This window comes from Hypomesus nipponensis, chromosome 2, assembly GCF_054491055.1.
Source record: "Hypomesus nipponensis isolate SF chromosome 2, ASM5449105v1, whole genome shotgun sequence".
NCBI classification, from domain to species: Eukaryota; Metazoa; Chordata; class Actinopteri; order Osmeriformes; family Osmeridae; genus Hypomesus; species Hypomesus nipponensis.
The window spans coordinates 7993765-8016947 of NC_140362.1; the positions used below are offsets into that span (position 1 = coordinate 7993765).

A 23183-nucleotide genomic window follows, 5' to 3' on the forward strand; every position below is an offset into this window, starting at 1 on the left:
AAGAGGTACAAAGCTGAATAGTCACAGCAGTCATAGCCTGAAACTGCTGAATTTTTTGATAGCTGAACGGTTTTAATAGTTGAAGATTTGAAGGCGCTGAAAGGTGCCGCGGAAGAAATAGAATAAGAGGAAGTTGAATAAAGATTCAGAGAATAATACTTGGAATGCTGAAGCAGCATTCCAACAATAAAGAGAAACAGGAAAACAATAGTGAGAATGCTTAACAGCATTCTCACAATAATAAGTAACAATATTATATTGTACAGAAAGTAATAATGTAACTTAATCACACCACTCTTACTGAACAATAATAAGTAATAACTAATATATTACTTTTTTGAGTAACTTCCCCCAACATTGATACAAACACACATACCTAGTAGAATTCCCCTTGTACCACAAAATATACAGACAGACCCATATATACCTGATAGATTTCCCCTTCTACCACGTCAAGCTGGGTCAGTTACACACACACATACATACACACACATACCTAGTAGAATTTCCCGATTACCACAAAATATACATACACACCCTTATATACCTGATAGGTTTCCCCTTCTAGCACGTCAAGCTGGGTGAGTCACACACACACACGTACCTAGCTGCTAGTATTTCTCTTCAAAAGAACCATGTCTAGCAGGACTCCCTCAGAGACCCTGACCTACCTCCTGGATCACTGGAAACAATATTGACACACGACAACAGCCTTGTTAGTCCTTAACAATGGGTCTCCATGGTTCACTTTTTAATCATAACAGCACAGCTGGATCCAAATCTACAGTGGATGAAAACACAAACAACAATGGGCCCAGCCTTGAATTATTAAAACAGCTTTTAATTTATTCATTCAATAAATCCAATAAATATGACTACAAAGGATCTAGTAGAGGGCTTTGCTGGGATTAATTAAACATACACGTGTCCTGCTGACATTAAGAGTGTGAGGTTTGTCTTCCATTTAGCCACCCCAACTAAAACAACCATCGATGTGCTGTCTCTTAAAGGTGACTGAATACCACAACACAAAAATGACTAAATGTAATGTAACACAAAAATGGATTTTGTCACCAGTGCAGTTGGAAAGCTAGCCTGGCTCTGCCCTCCTACGTACTTTCCCTCAATTTAGATTTTGCTTCTGTACTAGGTCTGGCCATGAGGTACGCAAGTCAGATGTCTCAGGTTAACTTTCTACCTGTCCAATCAGCAAACAGAGGGCGTGGCTGAGAACGATGACGTTGATATTGTGCCCTAGTTTGTGTTGTAGTTCCGTAATGGCGGCAGAGAAAGATGCGAGCGAAGCTTCGTTGTGGCAACGCTGCCGAATATCCAAAAGCTAAAGCCAGAGCAAGAACAAGTTTTGCTGAGTTTTGTTGGTGGCCAGGATGTTGTGGCCCTCCCCTCCCCACAGGGTTCTGTAACAGTTTGATTTTACCAGCTACGGCAGCTAGCTCTGTTACAGTAGTGGTGAAGGAATTGGCTCAGGCGAACGCTAGCGATTGGTTATGGCAGACCAGAGTGGCTCTGGACAGATCCAATAGTTTTAAAGTTCAACAGAGTACCCGTCTACTATGGAGGATTATAGGGGCCAAAATTCAATAAATAAATACTTGGATAAATACATAATTATATAACACAAAGCTTAAATAAATGACTAATTATATAATGAAATGCCTAATTGACATACAAAAGATATAAATTAAATGAGACACTAAATACATAAATGTGCAATGTACAAATGCATGTATTTGTGTGTGTATATATATTTATGTTTTAATGTGTTGACATTTATTTATTTATACTTTCATTTATTTATCCTTACATGTATTTATTTATCCTTACATTTATCCACGGTGTAACTTGCTGCAGCAAAATAAATCCGTCGTCCGCCGTCACCAAGTCAGGGGGCAGGTTAAAGCCTCTGATGTGGTGGTTCAGCTTGAATCGACTGCTTTTGACTCATTCAAGATGGCAGCACCTAGTGCGGATTCAATGAATGAAATGTTGCATGCTACATCTACAACTCTTTTTTTTTGGTAGCTGAAGAGATGGAGGCAACTGCCGATTCACTCATTTTTTTACATCAGTTTTGCTGAAATTATAGCAATGATATCGGCCCTGACTGACACAGACATCAATGAAAATGTGTTCACGATCCTCGGCGAGCTGGTACAGCATAGGGGTGAGTGAATCGATCTCAAGACCCATATTATCGATACTAACGTTGGTATCAGTAGCCTATTGATTGATACTGGTATGATAAGATCAATACTTAAGTTTCCATTTCTGTTCAGTACACTATTCCCTTAACATCATAGTGGTTGTAACTTGTGCAAACACCGTCTAACTTTGCTCAAGCTCACTTTGCCCCTCCCCTGCTAGGCTGTGAGTTGTTGTTTGCGTGCAGGTGCAGTAACATGACTCAGTGGCACACACTAACAGTATTTTTGACAAAACTCTCTGTCCTGTGTTTTATTATGATCATAATCATGAACAAGTAATTAAAGGAAAAATCACATTTTCATGAAAATCATGAAAATCACATTTTTATTTAATTCAACTTGTCATATTGATGTTGCATTCACTTCCTAAATTATGAGGCATTGCGCTCTCGACATGAAAGTAGATAAACTGCTTCTGTAAGTAAAAAGTAATTTTGCAAATCAGCAATATTGGTATTGGCAGGGGCACCGTATGGCCCTGTATTAACTCCTTGGTATCGGATCAATACCACATTTTGCAGTATCGCCCCAAGCTGCAGAGTGAGGCGATAGAGGATCCCTCTAGATCGAAGAGAGCTTGATCGACTGGTTGAGCCTGCCTGGTGTGTAATACTGTTCATTCACCAATCAGAGGCTTAAACCCGCTCCCGGACTTGGTGACGCAGACGACGGATTTATTTTGCTGCAGCAAGTTACACCATGGATAAATGTAAGGATAAATAAATAAATGTAAGGATAAATAAATGAATGTAAGTATAAATGAATAAATGTCAACACATTAAAACGTAAATATATATACATATATACACAAATACATGTAATATTTATATATTTAGTGTCTCATTTAATTTGTAATTTATATATTTTGTATGTCAATTAGGCATTTCATTATATAATTAGTCATTTATTTAAACTTGTGTTGTATAATTATTTATCCAAGTATTTATTTAGTTTTGGCCCCTATAATCCTCCATAGCCTACAAGGAAGTCAACGCTTGTCAATGGAGCGATCCCAAACTCTGTACAAATGAAATGTACGAGAGTCTGGTTAGGACCAGGCTAGTTGGAAAGCAGTATATCGGAGGGTAAGTGAATATTTGTATGAAGGGAATGTCGATGCCACAGACTTAGTCCGGGCTGATTTCAAACCAGGAAATTGCCCTTAATGGGCCTGTATCACAATTTGTACGCAAGCACAAATCTGTTTAAACCGTACATACAAACGTTTGGCGCACCAATCCTGGATTCATCAATATTTCCTTACTCTGCAAGTAAGGAAACTGACCTGTTAGAATAGTTCTGATTCATTACATACACATGGTGCTAAGAACACATTTGATCCATGTGGACGTTTAGAGTCTGACTAGACTCTGACTAGAGTCTAATTTTGAGTGCACACTTATTTTGCATGCAAAGTAAGAACATTTCTTTGACATATTAGTGAACAATGCCCATTATTTGATGTTATCTTGAGTCATTCATCATGTCGCTATAATATCAGAGATCAATGAGTCTCTCTCTCCCATCCATTCGGTCTTGAAAGTGTTGTTCATGTATGTATTTATTAGGGTGTTCTTACGTCGACTAGCTAGCTGACTGTCTTCTTGCCATCTTTCAGGTATCAAGCCCCTCCCCAAGTTTACAGCGGTAATCCACACAGTGACACCCCTGGTCTCACAGTCCCAACCAATCATCAAGCTTCTTGTGGCAGTGGCCAAATCTCAGTACTGCGCAAAGGTAATACCACTGCAGGAAGGCACTGTCCATATGCCGCCTGCATAAGCTATGTAATATATATATACTACCTGTTTAATGAGACAAACAAATTAAATTAATAATTTTTCAATTAAGATTATGAAAGAGAACATCCTAAACAAATGGCTGTTGCTATTGTCGTTATTATTTAAAATATAATTTTCACCCTTGTAGTATTTTTAAGTCATGGTCAAGCCCAAAAAATTCTGCATATTTTTTTCACATTTTCTGCGGTCATTCAGACAAAAAATCTGTGAATTCCGTTAGCTTTCCTGTTATTTTGTCGGAGCGACTGAAGATGTTTCACAACAGTTTGACGCAGAATATGGTCGATTGAATGTTGACAGACTTTGCAAAAAAGTTTTGATCCATCCTCATAAAGATTGCCTGAAAACTCTGGCCCTGTCTATTGCTGTAATTTTGGTTGATAAGTATTTTCGTGTCAGTTCTTCAGGGGTGAATCTCTGAATTTTTGGCTAACGTTTTAATATTGGCTACAGTAGCTATAGTCTAATGAGAAGGTTACTGTATCAGTTTCAGGGTTGACAGACTTCTTTCGATTGCTAACACACACCTACCTACACTGGTGGCAATGGGATCTGTTTACGGGTTAAAAAACTCAAAAGAATAGAGACGTAATATGAGTTGACAAGTTTTACATTTTGCCTCAGAACAAAGCATTCTATTTGAAATTCCCGGGGTTTTTGGAATTCTGAATTTTCCGAATTCTGCGCTCGCAAATTACGTTTGGGCCTGGTCATGGTTTTAGATTTTGTCATGTGATCAACAGACAATTTGACTTGATGTAGCATGTATTTCAAAAGGCTTGGGAAGACACTTTTACAAGTTCAATCCAGTGGGGTTTGATGGTTGATGTGTACGTTTGTGTCTGTGTTTTAAGGTCATTGTGCTGTGGAACTGTGACAAGCCCCTCCCAGCCAAGCAGCGTTGGCCAGCCACCTTAGCACCTGTCATCGTCATAGAGGGTGAGAGCAAGGTAAGCAGCACACACTCAAAGCAAAGACTAACAACACCTTTAGAACATCCGGGCACCTCTAGCCAAACCCCTTTTGATGATATTTAAAGCTGTGTGTAAGTAAGTATATCACATCCCTCTTGTACAGTCCTTTAAATAACCTTGCCTTTGGCTGGAGATGAAAATATATTTCATTTGTGGACCTGAAAAGCACCCAGGGGCCATATGAGCTCATTAAGAACCATCTGACGTAATTTGCCATTGGTTGTTAGTCTTGTTCTGTCTATTTTGTCTGTCTTCGTAATGAGGAGTGGATATTTTCGTTTGAGTACACAAATACGAATTTGTCTCCTCAGGTGATGAGCAGCCGGTTCCTACCTTATGACACCATCTCCACGGATGCCGTTCTCAGTCTGGATGAAGACACAGTCCTGTCCACCACTGAGGTAAGACAACTGGGAGGACCCAGAATGATTTTATTTACCTTTTCCATCAAGTGTTCCAATCACAGCTTCTAAAGGTGTATTGGAAAATTATTCCCAATTAATTCAACTTAATTGTGGAAATGATATCAGTATACTTCTTCTCAATAGAACATTACCATAAGCTGTTTCCCCCTCATACGGTTTGTTCTGACAACTCACTTGTAAAAATTGGAGAAAGGAGCTAAGTGTTGGGGGTTTGTCAGCTCTCTGATTCTCAGTATGACCCCCTTCCCTCCTCAGGTGGACTTTGCTTTCACAGTGTGGCAGAGCTTCCCAGAGAGGATTGTGGGATACCCGGCACGTAGCCACTTCTGGGACGGCAACAAGGAGCGCTGGGGATACACATCCAAGTGGACCAACGACTACTCCATGGTGCTCACCGGGGCTGCCATCTACCACAGGTGAGACTAGGGGACAGTGGAGGGGATTTAAGATGTGAAGAACACCTGATGTTCTTGGGCAGGTTTTACAGGATACATCAAGTTGAAAGTGAACACAGTCAGCATTTAGGTGTAGGTATTTTGATACATATTGGATCAAATTTCGAAATTATAGGGCTTTACGTATATAGTCCCTCCATCTCTCTTATAATGCCAGGAGTCTGTCTGTGTGTGTTTGTTTGTGTGTCCCACGTTAGTTTTCCATGATTATCTGGAGAACCGGGCACTCTGCAAATTAAAACGTTTCACAGGTGTCCTCTTTTATAATCCAACGAAGTGCAGACGTTGTTCGGATCAGCATTTCAACATTTTTTAATACTACCCCCATTTTTCATGTGCCTCCACGGGCATCATGGTAATTCATCCCAGCTCCTTCACTCTGAGTGGTCCCAGCCCCTTTACTCTGATTGGTCCTCTGGTCATCCCTCACACCATACGCTTCACTAGCGCATGCACTAGGAGGCTATATCGGATGCTGTATAATAACTTCAGTGAATTTTGTAAATGAAGTAATGCGACTAACAAAGGCATTTGCAATTAAATGAAACAAAGCGCTTAATGCACCAGAGTTTATAGTAAGGAAAAAATAATAATTCTGCTTTGTTGTTTAGAAGCAAATTCGGTTTTACAACCGATATGGCCAGTTGAGTGCTGACTGCTGGCATAGCAGTAACATTGAATCTCTGCTTTCAAAGGGGTTTCTTTAGGGATAAAATGTCTAGCTAACAGAACGACAATATAAATAGGATATTCTTAAAGTATAGTACAGTTGAACAAGTACTTCAGAATTGACAAATAATTGAAATTGTGATCTGAGAAATATAGGAACCAAAACCATTGAAAAGAACTGTCATCACCAGCTGGCAGTCTATCTATAATTCCAGAAATCTGTGTGTGTGACCGACATTATCGCAGGCACTGTGCCCTATCTATAATTCCAGGAATCTGTGTGTGTGCCACAAATTGTATCATCGGCACGATGCACTATATCTATAGTTCAAGTAATCTATATTTGTGTGTTTCACTGAAATCTTAATCACTGACTGCATCATGGGCACTGTGCACTAGTTATAATGAGATCTGGCCAGGGGCGTTGTTAGACAAGACTCTACTGTATGGAGGATTATACCTAGCTAGCTTATTAGTTACTGTAAACATTTTTTTGCGCCGCAACTCGAGCTACCGTTGTCGATAGGCTGTCTATTCAGTGGCGTGGAGGCCATGATTTGTAAAACTCAACAGTTCATGTTGTAAATGTAGAACAAAAAAACACACACCGATTCATAAACGGTGCTGTACAATCTCGACTCACCTATTTGACCCCCAAATTAAATATAAATGTTTGTTATTTCACCCTGCCAATTCTCGCTTGTCGTACTCATTAATACAACCAAGATGGCGCCAGTTGCCTTCCTCCCGCTCAGTGTCCTTTTAAATGAGTAGGATGTTTACAGTCAAAAATGGCGAAGGAGGAGTCTGTTGGTCTGGCCGAAGCAAACAAATGATAGGGGGCGACATTGTATAACTCTTAACAGATAATAATATCGAATGAAAAGCAAGTGTTACCAATAATGTCTTCACTTAGTGTGTGGGTGTGTATAAGAGAGCTTTTGATTGAAGTACAATGTGAGCGTCAGTTCATCACTGTAGCAGTTTTAGGTTCACACAATGGGTTAAGAACCAAGCAAAACGGGATGCAGGGTATGGAGGATTATAGGGGCTAAAACTAAATAAATAATAACTTGGATAAATAAATAATATAACACAAAGCTTAAATAAATGACTAATTATATAATGAAATGCCTAATTGACATACAAAATAAATTACAAATTATATAATGAAATGCCTAATTGACATACAAAATAAATTACAAATTAAATGAGACACTATATATATAAATGTTGCATGTATTTGTGTGTGTATATATATTTATGTTTTAATGTGTTGACATTTATTTATTTATACTTTCATTTATTTATCCTTACATGTATTTATTTATCCTTACATTTATCCACGGTGTAACTTGCTGCAGCAAAATAAATCCATCGTCCGCCGTCACCAAGTCAGGGGGTGGGTTAAAGCCTCGGATGTGGTGGTTCAGCTTGATTCGACTGCTTTTGACTCATTCAAGATGGCAGCACCTAGTGCGGATTCAATGAATGAAATGTTGCATGCTACAGTTGTCAAAATGTTTTTCGGTAGCTGAAGAGATGGAGGCAACTGCTGATTCACTAATTTTGCTGAAATTATAGCAATGATATCGGCCCTGACTGACACAGACATCAATGAAAATGTGTTCACGATCCTCGGCGAGCTGGTACAGCATAGGGGTGAGTGAATCGATCTCAAGACCCATATTATCGATACTAACGTTGGTATCAGTAGCCTATTGATACTGGCATGATAAGATCAATACTTAAGTTTCAATTTCTGTTCAGTACACTATTCCCTTAACATCATAGTGGTTGTAACTTGTGCAAACACCGTCTAACTTCGCTCAAGCTCACTTTGCCCCTCCCCTGCTAGGCTGTGAGTTGTTGTTGGCGTGTATGTGCAGTAACATGACTCAGTGGCACACACTAACAGTATTTTTGACAAAACTCTCTGTCCTGTGTTTTATTATGATCATAATCATGAACAAGTAATTAAAGGAAAAATCATGAAATGATCATGAAAATTCACATTTTAATTTCATTCAAATTGTCATATTGATGGTGCATTCACTTCATAAATTATGAGGCATTGCGCCCTCGACACGAAAGTAGATAAACTGCTTCTCTAAGTAAAAAGTTACATTGCAAATCAGCAATATTGGCAGGGGCACCGTATGGCCCTGTATTTACTCCTTGGTATTGGATCAATACCACATTTTGCAGTATCGCACACCCCAAGCTGCAGAGTGAGGCGATAGAGGATCCCTCTAGATCGAAGAGCGCTTGATCGACTGGTTGAGCCTGCCTGGTGTGTAATACTGTTCATTCACCAATCAGAGGCTTAAACCCGCCCCCGGACTTGGTGACACAGACAACTGATTTATTTTGATGCAGCAAGTTACACCATGGATAAATGTAAGGATCAATAAATAAATGTAAGGATAAATAAATGAATGTAAGTATAAATTAATAAATTTCAACACATTAAAACGTTCATATATATATATATATATACAGTGGTGGCCAAAATTATTATAACACTTGTCGGATCTGAAAATATTGACCTTTTTTTGCCTCCAAAACATGATTTAATTTCATAATGTTCATGAAACATGCAGATGGTTGGTCCGAGCACAACAAATAACAGATGAAGTGAGTCCTACTGTTTTTATCCACTTTTAACTTTAATATTTGGTATGTCCACCTTTTGCAGCAATTACAGCAGCACATCTCTCTGGCATAGTGTCAATATATTTCCTGAGAACTTCCACACTAATGTTATCCCATGCCTTCTGCAACTCAAGCCAAAGGCTTTCCTTTGAATGTACAATAGATCTGTCCAGTTTATTTTCCAACACGCCCCAAATTTGCTAGATTGGGTTGAGGTCTGGACTTTGAGGGGGCTAGTCCATCATTTTCAATGTTCCAGCAGATTCCTTCTGTCGCAGGTCGTTCCGGCAATAGTTAGAAGAATGTTTAGGGTCATTGTCCTCTTGGAAGATAAATCCAGGCCCAATTAGACGATTCCCAGATGGTACTCCGTGCCTCACCAGAATGTTGTGGTATATCTTCTTTTCCATAATGCCGTCAATTTTCACTCAGTCACCTGTTCCTGAGGCTGAAATGGCACCCCACACCATTATACTACCCCCTCCATGTTTAACTGTTGGCAAGAGACACTCATTTTCATATCTTTCCCCCTCCCTCCATCAAACATACACTCTTCGCTTGTTGCCAAACTGTTCAAACTTGGACTCATCAGTCCACAACACTTTACACCAATCTTCCTTCATCCATTTCTTGTGTTCTTTTGCCAATTTCAGGCGTTTCACTCTATTTTTCTCTTTCAATAATGGTTTCTTTGCTGCTATTCTGCCAACAAGTCCTTCTTCTCCCAGTTTCCATCGCAGAGTTCTTGAAGACACTGTTGCCCCATCAGTCATTGTGGTGTTGATCTCATCACGCAGTTCTTGTGAGGTCTTTCTTCGGTCCTTAAGACTGAGAATTTTGAGATGCTTCACTTGGCTGTCTGAAAGTTTATTCTTTCTACCTCTCCCCTTTCGGTTCTGGTGTGAATTGGTGGCATCATGGCGGTCTAAAGTGTACTTTACAGTGCTTGGACTGCATCTCAAGTCCTTGGCTAAGCGGCGGTAACTCCAACCAGCATCAAAAAGGGCCTTTATTTGAGCCCGAGGCCTAGCTTGTTTTTTGCAAGAAAAATGACCTAAATCTCCTTATGATGGCTATATTCTATGGTTTATACAACATAATGATGACTTTGTAGATATTTCATTCGTTTAATGGGTATTTTAATGGCCAATTCAACAAAAACAACTGAAATCTCTTGAATATGCCAAGTGCTCTAATAATTTTGGCCACCACTGTATATATATACACAAATACATGTAACATTTATATATTTAGTGTCTCATGTAATTTGTAATTTATATATTTTGTATGTCAATTAGGCATTTCATTATATAATTATTGTACAATACAATTGTGTTGTATAATTATTTATCCAAGTATTTATTTAGTTTTGGCCCCTATAATCCTCCATACAAATCCTGTTTACAAGCGTTGAATGGGATACTGCGTTTATTTTTTCAGGGATTATCAATCAAAATGTATGCATTGACTAATAAAGTAAATTGGTAAAACTCAAATTTTGATTTCTCTGGGGCACAGCAGAGTTATACTGGGGCAGGTGCCCCAGTAAAAAGGATCTAACGGCGCCCCTGGATCTGGCTGTACCCTGGAAGGCTGCGTTCCCATGTTGACATATGGCTAAACTGTCAATGTGTGCAATCAAACCCAGATTTGATTTCCCCTCTCAGTGAAATCGTTCAAATATCTTCGGGATCTCTGTGAAGAATTAAATGCAAACAAGGGGCGGGCAGAGGAGGAAAGGAGAAGTGAGGAGGGGATGTGAGAGGAGGAGATGAATGAGGGGAGGAGGAGAGAATGGTTTGAGAACATGCTTGGTGTGCGGGCAGGACTGAAACAATATGACAGATATATGGATGATCTATACATTTACATTTATTCATTTAGCAGACGCTTTTATCCAAAGCGACTTCCAAGAGAGAGCTTTACAAAGTGCATATGTCACTGATAAAAACAACAAGATAGCCCCAAAAACATTGCGGGTATCCAAAACATGAAGCACATATTGTGAACAACCAAAATAAGTGCCAAAGGGAAGAACCATAAGAGCATGTAGTTAAACAAGTTACAATAAAACAACATGAATCTATAAGAGCAAGTGTACCTGTAGAAAAGCAAGCAACAGTAAAAAATATTTCACAGCGAGTACAACAATTTAAATCAGTTACCACTAACCAACAAGAGCAACAAGTCTCTAAGCAAGAGTCATTGTGATCCTTGAGGAAACTAACATTGGGACCAGCAAACCATTCCTAAGTACCGTTGTACTCCCGGAACAAGTGCGTCTTGAGCCTTTTCTTGAAGGTGAGGAGACAGTCAGTGTCACTGATGGAGGTGGGGAGTTGATTCCATCACTAGGGGGCCAGACAGGAGAAGAGCTTGTGTTGGGACCGGGCAGTCTTGAGCGATGGGACCACCACGCTGTTGTCTGAAGAACAGCATAGGTGGCCGGTGGGGGTGTAAGGCTGCAGGAGAGACTTGATGTAGTCGGGTGCAATCACGTTCACTGCTCGGAAGGTCAGTACCAGGGTCTTGAATCTGATGCGGGCCGTGATGGGTAGCCAGTGGAGGGAGATGAGGAGCGGGGTAACATGGGAGCATCTGGGTAGATTGTAGACCAGGCGGGGCGCTGCGTTCTGAATCCTCTGAAGAGGGCCGGTTGCGCATGCTGGGAGGGAGACTGGCGAGCAGCGAGTTGCAGTAGTCCAACTTGGAGAGGACAAGTGCTTGGACTAGCAGCTGGGTGGACTGCTCAGACAGGCATCTCCTGATTTTCCGGATGTTGTAGAGGGTGAATCTACATGACCGGGAGACTGCAGCAATGTGGTCTGTGAGGGAGAGCTTGTCATCCATGGTAACCCCAAGGTTCCTGGCAGAGGATGAAGTGGTCACTGTCGCAGATCCCAGGGTGATTGAGAGATCGTGGGAGATAGAGGGTTTGGCCAGGATGATGAGAAGTTCTGTTTTAGTGAGGTTCAGCTGGAGGTGGTGCGTGGTCATCCAGGCAGAGGTGTCTGTGAGGCAGGCCTCAATTCTAGCTGAGATCCTCGGATCGGTCAGGGGGAACGACAGGTACAGCTGCATGTCGTCAGCGTAGCAGTGGTAGGAGAAGCCATGGGACGTGGCTGTGGGACACCAGTGAAGAGCTGGCGAGGGCCTGACAGTTTGACTCCCCAGGAGACCTGGTAGGATCTTTCCCGACAGGTAGGATGAGATCCACTGGAGTGCAGTGCCAGTGATGCCCATCTCAGAAAGTCTGGAGAGCAGGATCTGATGGTTAACCGTATCAAACGCTGCAGAAAGGTCCAGCAGAATGATGACGGATGACCTTGAAGCCGCTCTGGCAGACTTGAGGGCAGGTCTGTAGTTCTGGAGGACGGCAGGGTTATGGGAGGGTTTTTTGAGTAGAGGGGTAACTCTGGCCATTTTGAAGGCCGAGGGGAAGGTGCCAGAGGTAAGAGAGGAGTTTGTCTGTAAATGCATATTGGAGAATAGCATGGACACGCGCTTCACAGCGCAGTTGACATTGCAGAGTGCGTCCTTGAGAACTGTAAGTCGTATTACTTATGTTGTCAGTTCATTTAAGCCTGTTATTGTATTAGTCTACAGTTCTTGCAAATATAATTTCAGTTAACTGGTGATTTTCATTGTTTGTATCCTTCACTTGCTAGCGAAATTGCACATGTCGATTCAATAGCGATTTCTCCCCTTGCTCACATTTGTATTTTAGGTGCATTATTATGCTCAAGTAGTTTTAATTAATAAATAGTGGGTATATTGTTATTATTTATCAGGATCATGTCATCATGCACGAAATGTAGAGGGACGTAGCTTCACCTTGCTCATCTTTCTCGAAATGTTTATGTTTTTGTTGTTGGTAGTGGTAAAGAGGTTGAGCGGAAAGCGCTGTATCACCACTAGTTGTAATGAAAACAGCGCCACATATCGTACTGGGATATGGCATACTTCCGACCAATGATTCGGTTTATTCACTGGTATATATTAGGATAATAGCAGTTGCCCCAAAAATTAGCATTTTCCAAATAAAGCTAGATTAAAATTGATACCATCATAGAGACGCACTGAGTGTACATGCTTCCGAGTGGCCTACCTTAATCGATAGGCTAGGTCAGCGGTCCCCAACCTTTATTCCGCCACGGACCGGTTTCATGAAAGACATATTTTCACGGACTGGCAGGGACAGACTGGGAAGAAAGATAGGCCATGGACTTTGATCCAAACTGGCCCACCAGAACCGGACCCCGCCACCACAGCTGCCCTGCAAATGCATGCACATTTTTGGTTTGATGTGATCCTAGATCACATAGCGACTTTCATATCTAATGCGAGCGTGCTGATTTGAGTGAAAAATTGTTTTTTGGAGCTTTATGTGAAATAAACATAGCCGTTTTTCAATTGGTAAAACCTTGTCTAATGAATTTGATGTATTTTTGTCTCTTAATCTTTCAGCCCCATCTTTACGTTTCTTATCCTGGTTTTTCATCGTTATATTGTTACTAACTAGTCTAGCTTTCCATCTCTCAGTCCCACTTTTGTGTGTAACCGAGACGACAGTGACACCCAAAGTGTGTTCCTTATACCCAGTTTATTCCGTGATTTTGTTTGATTGCTGTCACAGCAGAAAATCCTGTTTTACAAAGGATGTTGGAAATGGAAGCAGGGTTTTCAGTGCTTCGTGGCAATCTCAGGATATTCAGCCTTCATCCAAAACACCGGCAGAGTTGTTGTCTCAAACAGGCTTCATTGAGTGGTAACGTGTCATGTGTCAAGAGGAAGAGTGGTAGCGTGGTAGTTACCGCTCAATGAAGCCCACAAACTTGCTAAAAAACGAGTAAACAAACGTCTTTGCAGAGATTTTTTGCTCAGGGGAAAAGGCCTGCAGAGAAGGAGAGAATCCAGTCATTTTTTCAGAATAAAAAGTCTTTCAGACTCTGATAATCAATTAAAAGGAAATAATGTTATAGTTTTTCTGTGCGGCCCGGTACCAAATGAGCCACAGACCGGTACCGGGGGTAGGGGAAAGCTGGGCTAGGCTACTGACCATTTACAATAAGTTGTGACGTCAATTATTAATTGGCAGCATTTATGCCATTTAGAACATACTTCATGAGTGTAAGGTGTCTTTAAGTAGCTTAACTTTATATGTTTAGGGGAAATAGGATGAAAGTATGTGCAATATTACATTAGCTGTTATACTATTACATTAACCTGCTCCTAAATATAGGGTTAGCAGTTTGTGTCGGCGGGGGGGGGGGGGGGGGGGGGCGGGCGGTCAGACAGACTTGCCCCCACTGCTAAAAAAAATCCTAGAGGAAACACTGCATTTAGTTGGGTCAGTCATGGAGGGAGAGAGGGTAGGAAAGGTGGGTTTAGGGAACCGACTGCTGGCAATGTCGGCAACTTTTTCCTCAAAGAAGGAGAAGTCGTCTGCTGTCAGAGTGTAAGGGGGGGCTGGGGGAGGTGGGTTAAGAAGGGTGGCGAAGGTAGAAAAAAGTTTGTGGGGGTTTGAAGCAGAGCTAATTTTGTTCAGAAAGTAGTGGGTTTTAGCACCAGTTATGTGAGAAGAGAAGGATTTAAGGAGGGAGTGGTACTTATCAAGGTCCAGGCCATCTTTGGACTTGCGCCATCTCCTCTCAGCTGCCCGAAGGGTGGACCGTTCTTCACAATTAACATCCGTAAGCCACGGGTAGGAGGGTGAAGATCGGGCCGGCCTGGTTGACAGGGGACAGAGCGATTCAAGTGATGCAGTTGTGCAGTGAAGTGGTTACGAGGGGAGGGGAGGAGTTGGATCAGATCAGAAATGTGCAGTGGGGTTACAGAGGTTAAGTCAGTGATACAGCTACGTGTCAGGATGAGGTCTAGCTGTTTGCCTGCCTTGTGGGTCACCGGTGTGCTCAGCAGCATCAGGTCAAAGGAGGTCACAGAGAGACAAGAAGTTGACGGCCTGCGTTCCTTGGAGGTGGATGTTGAAGTCCCCAAGGATTATCAGCAGGGTTCCATCATCCGGGATGCTGAGGAGCATGTCCAGCTCCTCCACAACAATTAAGCATGCTTTGATAGGATCAGTTAGCATCACATTATGGTGTTCAAACGATTTGGCAGTAGCAGAGAGTGGTGTGGATGTGTATTTAATATGTGGGGAAAGAAGCAGGCCTGTCCCACCACCCCGCCCGGTTGAGCGGGGTGTGTGAGTGAAGGAGTGGAGAGGACGGAGAGAGCAGCTGGAGTTGCAGTGTTCTCTTGGCGGATCCATATCTCTGTCAGCGCAAGGGCATGAAGAGAAGCCTGGGATGCAAACGCTGGGATGAAATCTGCCTTGTTCACAGCAGACTGGCAGTTCCAGAGCCCTACGGAAAGAGAGAGAACAGGTGGAGAAGATCTGAATAGGTAGTGAAGGTAAGAAGTTGAGCGTATATACTTTGTGATATATCTACGTCTACGGGTAGTGTAATGAACAGGAATTCTAAGGAAACACAGCCATGAATATGTTCTAGGTAGTGCTGTCAGTTTAACGCGTTATTAACGGCGTTAACGCAAACCCAAATTAACGGCGTCAGTGTTTTAATCGCGCGATTAACGTCCTTTTTGGCCTAGCAAACTTTGTAGTTTTTTTCACATGCTGTTGCAACAACTACCGACGTTAAAAAAACGACAACACCACACCGGATCTAGCTAGACCGGAAACAAAACAACAGGCACGCCACACACACTTGTTTGGCTTGCGAGCCGGCTAAAGAGTAGTAGCAGAGCCCGTTTACGGATAATAGACATTCTCTGGTAGTAGGCTAACGTTAAGATTCTGAATGGAAAGTTTACTTTAAAAAAGTTGCCAAATGGTTCCAGTGAAGAGACCAAAGTGATCTGTGTGTTTTGTCGTTGTAAACTGAGCTATCATCGCAGCACGTCCAGTCTGAAATACCACTTGATGGCCAAGCACACAGCTGATGCATTTCTCCGCCCCCTCGTCAAAGCCAGGCGATTGCAATGTTGTTTTAAAAAAATATATATTTGCACGAAGCAATCCAAACCACTTTTCCAAAAAGAACAAAAAGAAAAAAGGAAATCAAGGGACAAAAATAAATCAAGGGACATTTAGAATAGATAAAAAAGTGCCACATTAATCGCGATTAATCGCGATTAATCGCATTAATGTCATAGTTAACTTGTGATTAATCACAATTAATCGCAAGTTAACTATGACATTAATGCGATTAATCGCGATTAAATATTTTAATCGTTTGACAGCACTAGCTCTAGGTAGAATAGAATGTAAATAGGGTGATGCTTATCAGAAGAGGTGATCCAGCCCCGTCGGCCTTCCTCGGTGGACTCCCGCAGGTAGACTGTACACTAAATCCAATCACAACATTTGTTCTATACACTACCAGTAACCGTGGTTCTGTTTGTGTGTAGGACTTCACTGTTTCCTCTTTCCACTAATTTGGTATCAGTTCATCTTTATGTATTTGTCAACTCTTGTCTAAAGTTCATTCTTTACAAGTTGAGCGTATTCTTCAGGCAACCAGGGATGGACTGGGTGTTAAACTACATTTACATTTATTCATTTTATCCAAAGCGACTTCCAAGAGAGAGCTTTACAAAACTAGGCCAAGAGAGAGCTTTACAAAACTGGGCCCAGGACTTCCAGACCGGCCCACCAGAACCGGCCACCATATACGCCACCACAGCTGCCCTGCCAATGCATGCACTTTCTGTGTTTGATGTGATGCTAGTTACGGAGTTCCAGACTTAATGCGAGCGAAGTTTCTTGGCCTTTATTTGAGCTTTAAAAAAAAACATTGCCGTTTTTCAATTGGTAAAATGTTGTCTAGTGAAGGTGATGTCTTTTTGTCTTTTAATTTTTCATCCCCACCCTTACGTTTCTTAGCCTGGTTTTCCATCGTTATATAGTCGCTAGCTAGCTTCCGATCTGTCAGTGTCACTATCGCGTGTAAGCGAGACAAAGGAGGCGAGGCTAAGGGCTGCATAGACGTTCATTTGTAATAGACCAACCGGCCTGGGGGAAAGGGGGGCCAGACAACCGTGTTGCTCAATCTTCTGCCGACATTTTGATTATTTATTATTATAAAAATTATAAGGCAAGTGTTTCGGCCCACCGGGAATTCTCCCGGTGCTCCCGATGGCCAGTCTGCTACTGCAGGCAAACCTTGTAGTGATTTTACTGAACATACCTGGTTGTTGCACTGGTGCTTGTTTTTGTTATTGATGAACCAGTTTGTGGACCTGTTTTCACATGGGGATGACAAGAGCTAAGGATATTTTGGGTTCACTGTGCCTTCATCTCCGACTGTTTCCCAAAATGTTGTTTACATATTTTTGTGGCATATTTGTGCTGCGTTTTACACCGTATTTAATACGGACCTATCCTAAACTAACCCAGGATTGTGAGTTTGACTGGTGGTCTCTCTCCTCTAGATATTACAATCACTTGTATACCCACTACCTACCTACTAGTCTGAAGGGCATGGTAGACCAGCTATCCAACTGTGAGGACATTCTCATGAACTTCCTGGTGTCGGCAGTCACCAAGCTACCACCCATCAAAGTGACACAGAAGAAGCAGTACAAAGAGACAATGATGGGACAGGTGAGGGGAAGAAAAGCGCACCCTCTAGTTTACAGACTGTCTAAGCAGAACATGTCAAGTAGTGCCACAAACTACTCCATAAACGCTTGAAAGACACACACAGTGTCTTGCTACTTTATTGTTTACTATTTTGTTATTTACTACTATATGTTTACTTTAGTGTACAAGAAAAATCACCTAGGCCTATTGTTTTTTATTTTGATGGCTCCATTGTTAAAGAACTGAACAATGCTACACTCCTCCTTAGACCCTGCTATTCTCACTGCTACTGAGTTGGTTTTCCCCCCCCCTATTAACTCACCATTAGACAGCAAGACATATTTATCCTGGAGTAATTTTGTTTTACAATTTTCTCTCATCTCCTCCCTCTCTCATCTTCTCTCTGTCTCTCATCTATCTCTCTCATCCTCTTTCTATCCTCACAGTCGTCGCGTTCCTCTCGGTGGGCAGACCCAGACCACTTTGCCCAGCGGCAAGCCTGCATGAACAAGTTTGCCAGCTGGTTTGGCACCATGCCCCTGGTCCACTCCCGCATGAGACTGGACCCAGTGCTGTTCAAGGACCAGGTGTCCATATTGAGGAAGAAGTACCGCGACATTGAGCGGCTATAGCCTGCCTGAGCCCCCTGTCCAAAGAGGCCAAACGGGGGGTGGGTGGACTGAAGCCCAGGTGACCCTGCCGAGAAGGATGAGTCTTGGTAGGAGATGTTGTGTGACTCTCATAGAAGACTGGATGAAGTCAAACCAGAGAAAAGAGAAGGGAAGGATTTGATAGGGGCTGTGGATAGAGAAACATACTTTTCCACACCTCTATTTTGTCTTCCATTCTACCCTCCACATGCCAACGTTGCCAGCATCAGCAGGGACCATCAGGAAACAGGTTGTGTGAGAAGGGGTGTGTACATCAGCTTCATCTGACCACAGTCATCTGGGCACATCTACTGCAGACACAGTAGACCATGACAGACGAGGCATCTGTGTAAATGCTACATAGGTCTCATTTTGGGCAAGCCCGGTCTATTGATCACGATGGACAGTTGCAGGCCCTAAGTACACACTATGCACAATTGCAATCAAGAGAGATTTGCTGAGTCTGATAACACTATTTTGATTCTTTATTTTGATTCTTTAGGCTATTTTTGTACAATGGCCATCAACACTGCTCTCTAATGTCTTAAAGCATTGGATCTGTTTTCTGCTACAAGGCAGGGATGTATATACAGAACTAAGATACGTTTCACAGTGCCTCGAGTTTGAGTGTAGTTATCTCTTCAGTCTGAGGGGGGGGGCTAAGTGTGAATGAACTAGCACCTTGATCATGCTGCTTCTTTTCCATTTGGTGAAATGATTTGTGTGTGTGTGCAGTGTTTCCCACAGATTAGAAAGCTATTTGTGGCGGCGGGGGCGAGGGGGGGGGGTTTGACGTTGTTTCATGTCAGAACGGGGGGGTTCAAAATGATTCCTTCGTTAATAATATAATATTTTGTTATATATAATAAGATAATTTGTTACACAGAATCATATTTATCATATTAAATATGAATTAAAAATTATTTAACACCTTCACAAAATCAACAACAACAAACAAATAACAGAGCCTGTTAGACATTCTCTGCAAATAATTTCTGCATATGCTGGTAGCAACGCTAATGCTAAATAATTTAACTGGTCGGCTCCATGACGCAGGGTAAGTAGCTAGCTCCTAAGACTTCTCATCAAAAGCACGAAGGGAAACTTTCGATTAGAGGTCACATGAAATGCTGTATTTGGATGCTTTTATATAGGCCTTAGTGGTCCCTAATACTGTATCTGAAGTCCCTTTCCCGAAAGTCAGCCTTGGTGCAGAATTATAGCCACTACGAGTAGCCTAGTCCCATAATGAGCTTTCCTCAGAACACACTGTTTCTGTAGCCTGGCTCTGCCCTCCTAAGTACTTCCGCTCAATTTGGATTTTGCTTCTGTACTAGGTCTGGGAGTTTGACTTTGAAGTCGGTTTTCAGAAACACATTTTTTGTAGGTCCAAACAGCGAACAGAGGGAGTGGCTGAGAACGATGACGTTAATGTCGTGCACTAGTTTGAGTAGTTCAGTAATGGCGGCGGAGAAAGATGCGAGCGAAGCTATTCTGCAGTTGTGGCAACGCTGACGAATATCCATAAGTTAAAGCCGGAGCAAGAACATTCCTTGCTGAGTTTTGTTGGTGGCCATGATGTTGTGGCCCTCCTCCCAGCGGGGTTCGGGAAAAGTTTGATTTTCCAGCTACGTGTGCTTGCTCCGTTACAGTAGTGGTGAAGGAGTTGGCTAAGGCGAACGCTTGCGATTGGTTATGGCAGATCAGAGTGGCTCTGGGCAGATCCAATAGTTTATACGTCAACAGAGGACCCGCCTTCAAGGAAGTTAACGCTTGTCAATAGGGCGATCCCAGACCCTCTGTACAAATGAAATGTATGAGGGTCTGGTTTGGACCAGGCTACTGTTTCTGTGTCTGTAGCTTTAAATGCTAAATGAGTAGGAGAGAGGCGGCACCATGCGCTAATGTTTACAGTGGATGTATCGCAATGGCTCGTAGACCCGTTGCTCGAATTTGCCCATTCTCATCTGATAACCCTGGTTTGCAGAGCTGCACACTCAGTCATTTCAATGTGGGGAAAGGCAGATATCGCGCACGCCATAACACCAAGAGCAGAACGTTTTTAGAATCAGAATTTAATTTCAGACGGTCAGCAAGGCCAACTTTGTATTGGCTCAAGTTAAGGAAACAGTGGTGGCTGAAATGTCTGAAACAGAGCGTTTGAGCCTTCATTTTCTCAAAGGGGGAGAAGAACACCCAGGGCTTGGTTTACACCTATCGAAAATTCTAGCCACTGGGGGACCAAAGGCAGGCTTGGGGAACTCATATTAATGTTAAATAACCTCCTAAAGTGAAGTTTTCATGTCATGTGACCTTTAAGACGTCATGTTCGTAGGTACCTAGCGAAAATAGCCTGAACTTTCCTAGACCTTTAGCTACGGCACTAACTAATGCTGAAGGCTTGCTGATGTCTGTCTTACTAGAACGGCGTATGTATGCATCGTTGCTAACGTGTAAGACGCGTGAGTGACAAAGATACGGAGGGAGAGCAGGGAAAGGAAATGCAGCTGAACGTATAGGTTGCGTGTTTAAACCTAAATAGTGTAAAAAAATTAACATTTTTACAAAACGCAATATGTGGCGGCCGGTGTTGATTCTGTGGCGCACCGCCACAAATAAGTGTATGTGTGGGAAACGCTGGTGTGTGTGTTGGGGGGGGGGGGGGTATTATGGGGGTTATTATATATTTTTACTGTTCTACAAGTATTTTCCTTTGTATCAGTTCTATTTTTCTCCTACTTTTCACCAGTGAAAGACAGCAATTACTTTCCAGATATTGTAAATTATCTAAGATGGCGCTCCTTTTGTCTGGGCCAGGGATTACCTAGCAACACACATATGAATGCCACCTCACCATCCTCTTCCCTAATGTCAAACGAATCTGTCTGCCACATGGTTTGTGAATTATTTTATAACAGAATTTGTGTGACAATAAGTCTATGCAGAATATCACAGAATTTTGGTCTGTTAATACTGGATCCACCAATATGCTTAAAGAAGATTTCCATGTTTATTTGATATTGATTGAGAACCCTGAAAGTGCACATGCCTCAAAGCCAATGAGATAAAAAACGTAAGTGTAAAATGAAAAATAGCGAAACAGCACACATTCCCTAAATCTTCCTATGTATTTTCTGTTTTACGAACATAGAAATAATAGTCCATTATCAACAATTTCTATTTCCTCTGTTTTATTCCATACTTGAATGTTTGCTGACCTGAGGATGGGAGAACGGTACAATATGCCTCGTATGAAGTAAAGTCAACTTAATTTTTGTGAGGAACCAAAACTATGGTAACCTGGAGACATGGGTGGTACCAGCTACTTCCTGAGTCCTTCAGATTTCATCTGCTGAAAAGCCCTGATTAATCTTCACTTCCCAAATGAACAAGTGTCAAATGAATGGCCTTCCTATCTTTTTGTGAAAATAAATAATATAGGTTTTAATTTTGATCAACCTTAAAGTATGCCTCTCCTTTGGTCTTGAAATATACTATAAAGTCTTTGGAATGTTTAGTTTGATTGAACTGGAATGTGTATATGCTTTTGGAATTCTCATTTTCTTCTGAAATTATTCTTCAACCTCAAATACAGCACCACTATGAAGTCAGCAACTAACTATTGTTTTTTTTACTTTGTCGTCCATCATCAGATATGTTTTAACATACTGTAATAATAATTATTCTTTATAATTACTGCAAGACAAAAAGTTAACAAATTCCATTTGTTATATTGGGCTGAGGATTAATTCATGTTTCTTGGTTTCCATTCTTGATTTCACATCCTCAATGAAGAATGCTACGCATTTCCATATATATCCATTCATGATCAAGGATATTACTACCAATGTGTGTGTCTGAATGTTACAGTGTGGGCATGTTTGATTAGTGAATATGAGTTAGTCTTTTCTCTGTAGTTTGATTGTACATAGGCAAAAGGATTTCCGAGGAGAAATCTCAATATTATTACAACCACACCCACAACCACACATATGTACTGAACACAGAGTGGAGGAATAGTGTGAATGGTCAGACGCAGTTACCGACTTTGCGTTTTATTCTGGTGCAATATGTGGTTGGCTGATTGGGTATAGTTGGAGGGACATTCTCGATTTTCTATAACTGCTTTTGTTTTCCCTCTCTATTATTTTTTTATAATATTAATGTGCCTTTAGGGTCACTTGGGATATATGCCTTGATCAAAGAACAAGTCCCAATTGTCATGGGTGGTATTTCTTTTTTGATTTGTTCAAGTCCAATAACACAAAAGTTTTATAGTTTAACTTGTCTAACACTGGATTACTCTGACAACTATAACTAATATTCCTGCCTTTATAGGAACATTGGTGGGCTTGTGAGACTTAAAACGACAAATCTACATTGTTCACCGTTATGGGATAGATGTTTTTGTCTCATCTACTTTCTGCCTGCTTCAATGATGCTTGTGTAATTACAGACCTAATTTGTATAGAGACAAAGATGGAAATAGGAAAAGACAAAAAACATTTGTAAACCATTTTTTAATAAAAAAGAAATTATGAATAATGCATATTTGAATGTCATTATTATTCTTATGGGATGTGGTGGACGCCTAACAGCGGCCCACACACGGACTTAAACATCCTTATTTTCTTTATGTGCATGTTAACATTCAGCAACACTATACAATTGTCTTCACATAAATAACACGTCACATTTGTTCCTTAGTTCTCATGTCATCTTT

At 41.5% G+C, this 23183-nt stretch overlaps 2 protein-coding genes across 2 annotated transcripts in view; both read left to right on the plus strand.

Moving 5' to 3' along the window:
- The window catches only part of LOC146300643 (exostosin-1a-like), a 97094-nt gene extending 74087 nt beyond the window's left edge, over positions 1–23007 (plus strand). Inside the window, exons 6-11 of the mRNA XM_084704102.1 lie at positions 3844–3962; positions 4882–4977; positions 5313–5402; positions 5682–5842; positions 17660–17831; positions 18257–23007. Of these exons, the coding sequence (XP_084560228.1) occupies positions 3844–3962; positions 4882–4977; positions 5313–5402; positions 5682–5842; positions 17660–17831; positions 18257–18442 (824 nt within the window). The 3' untranslated portion in view covers positions 18443–23007. The remainder of the gene's footprint in view (positions 1–3843; positions 3963–4881; positions 4978–5312; positions 5403–5681; positions 5843–17659; positions 17832–18256) is intronic.
- LOC146300646 (double-strand-break repair protein rad21 homolog A-like) overlaps positions 5823–23183 on the plus strand; it is an 83335-nt gene continuing 65974 nt past the window's right edge. Inside the window, exon 1 of the mRNA XM_084704125.1 lies at positions 5823–5842. The gene's annotated coding sequence lies outside the window, so the exon portion shown is untranslated. The remainder of the gene's footprint in view (positions 5843–23183) is intronic.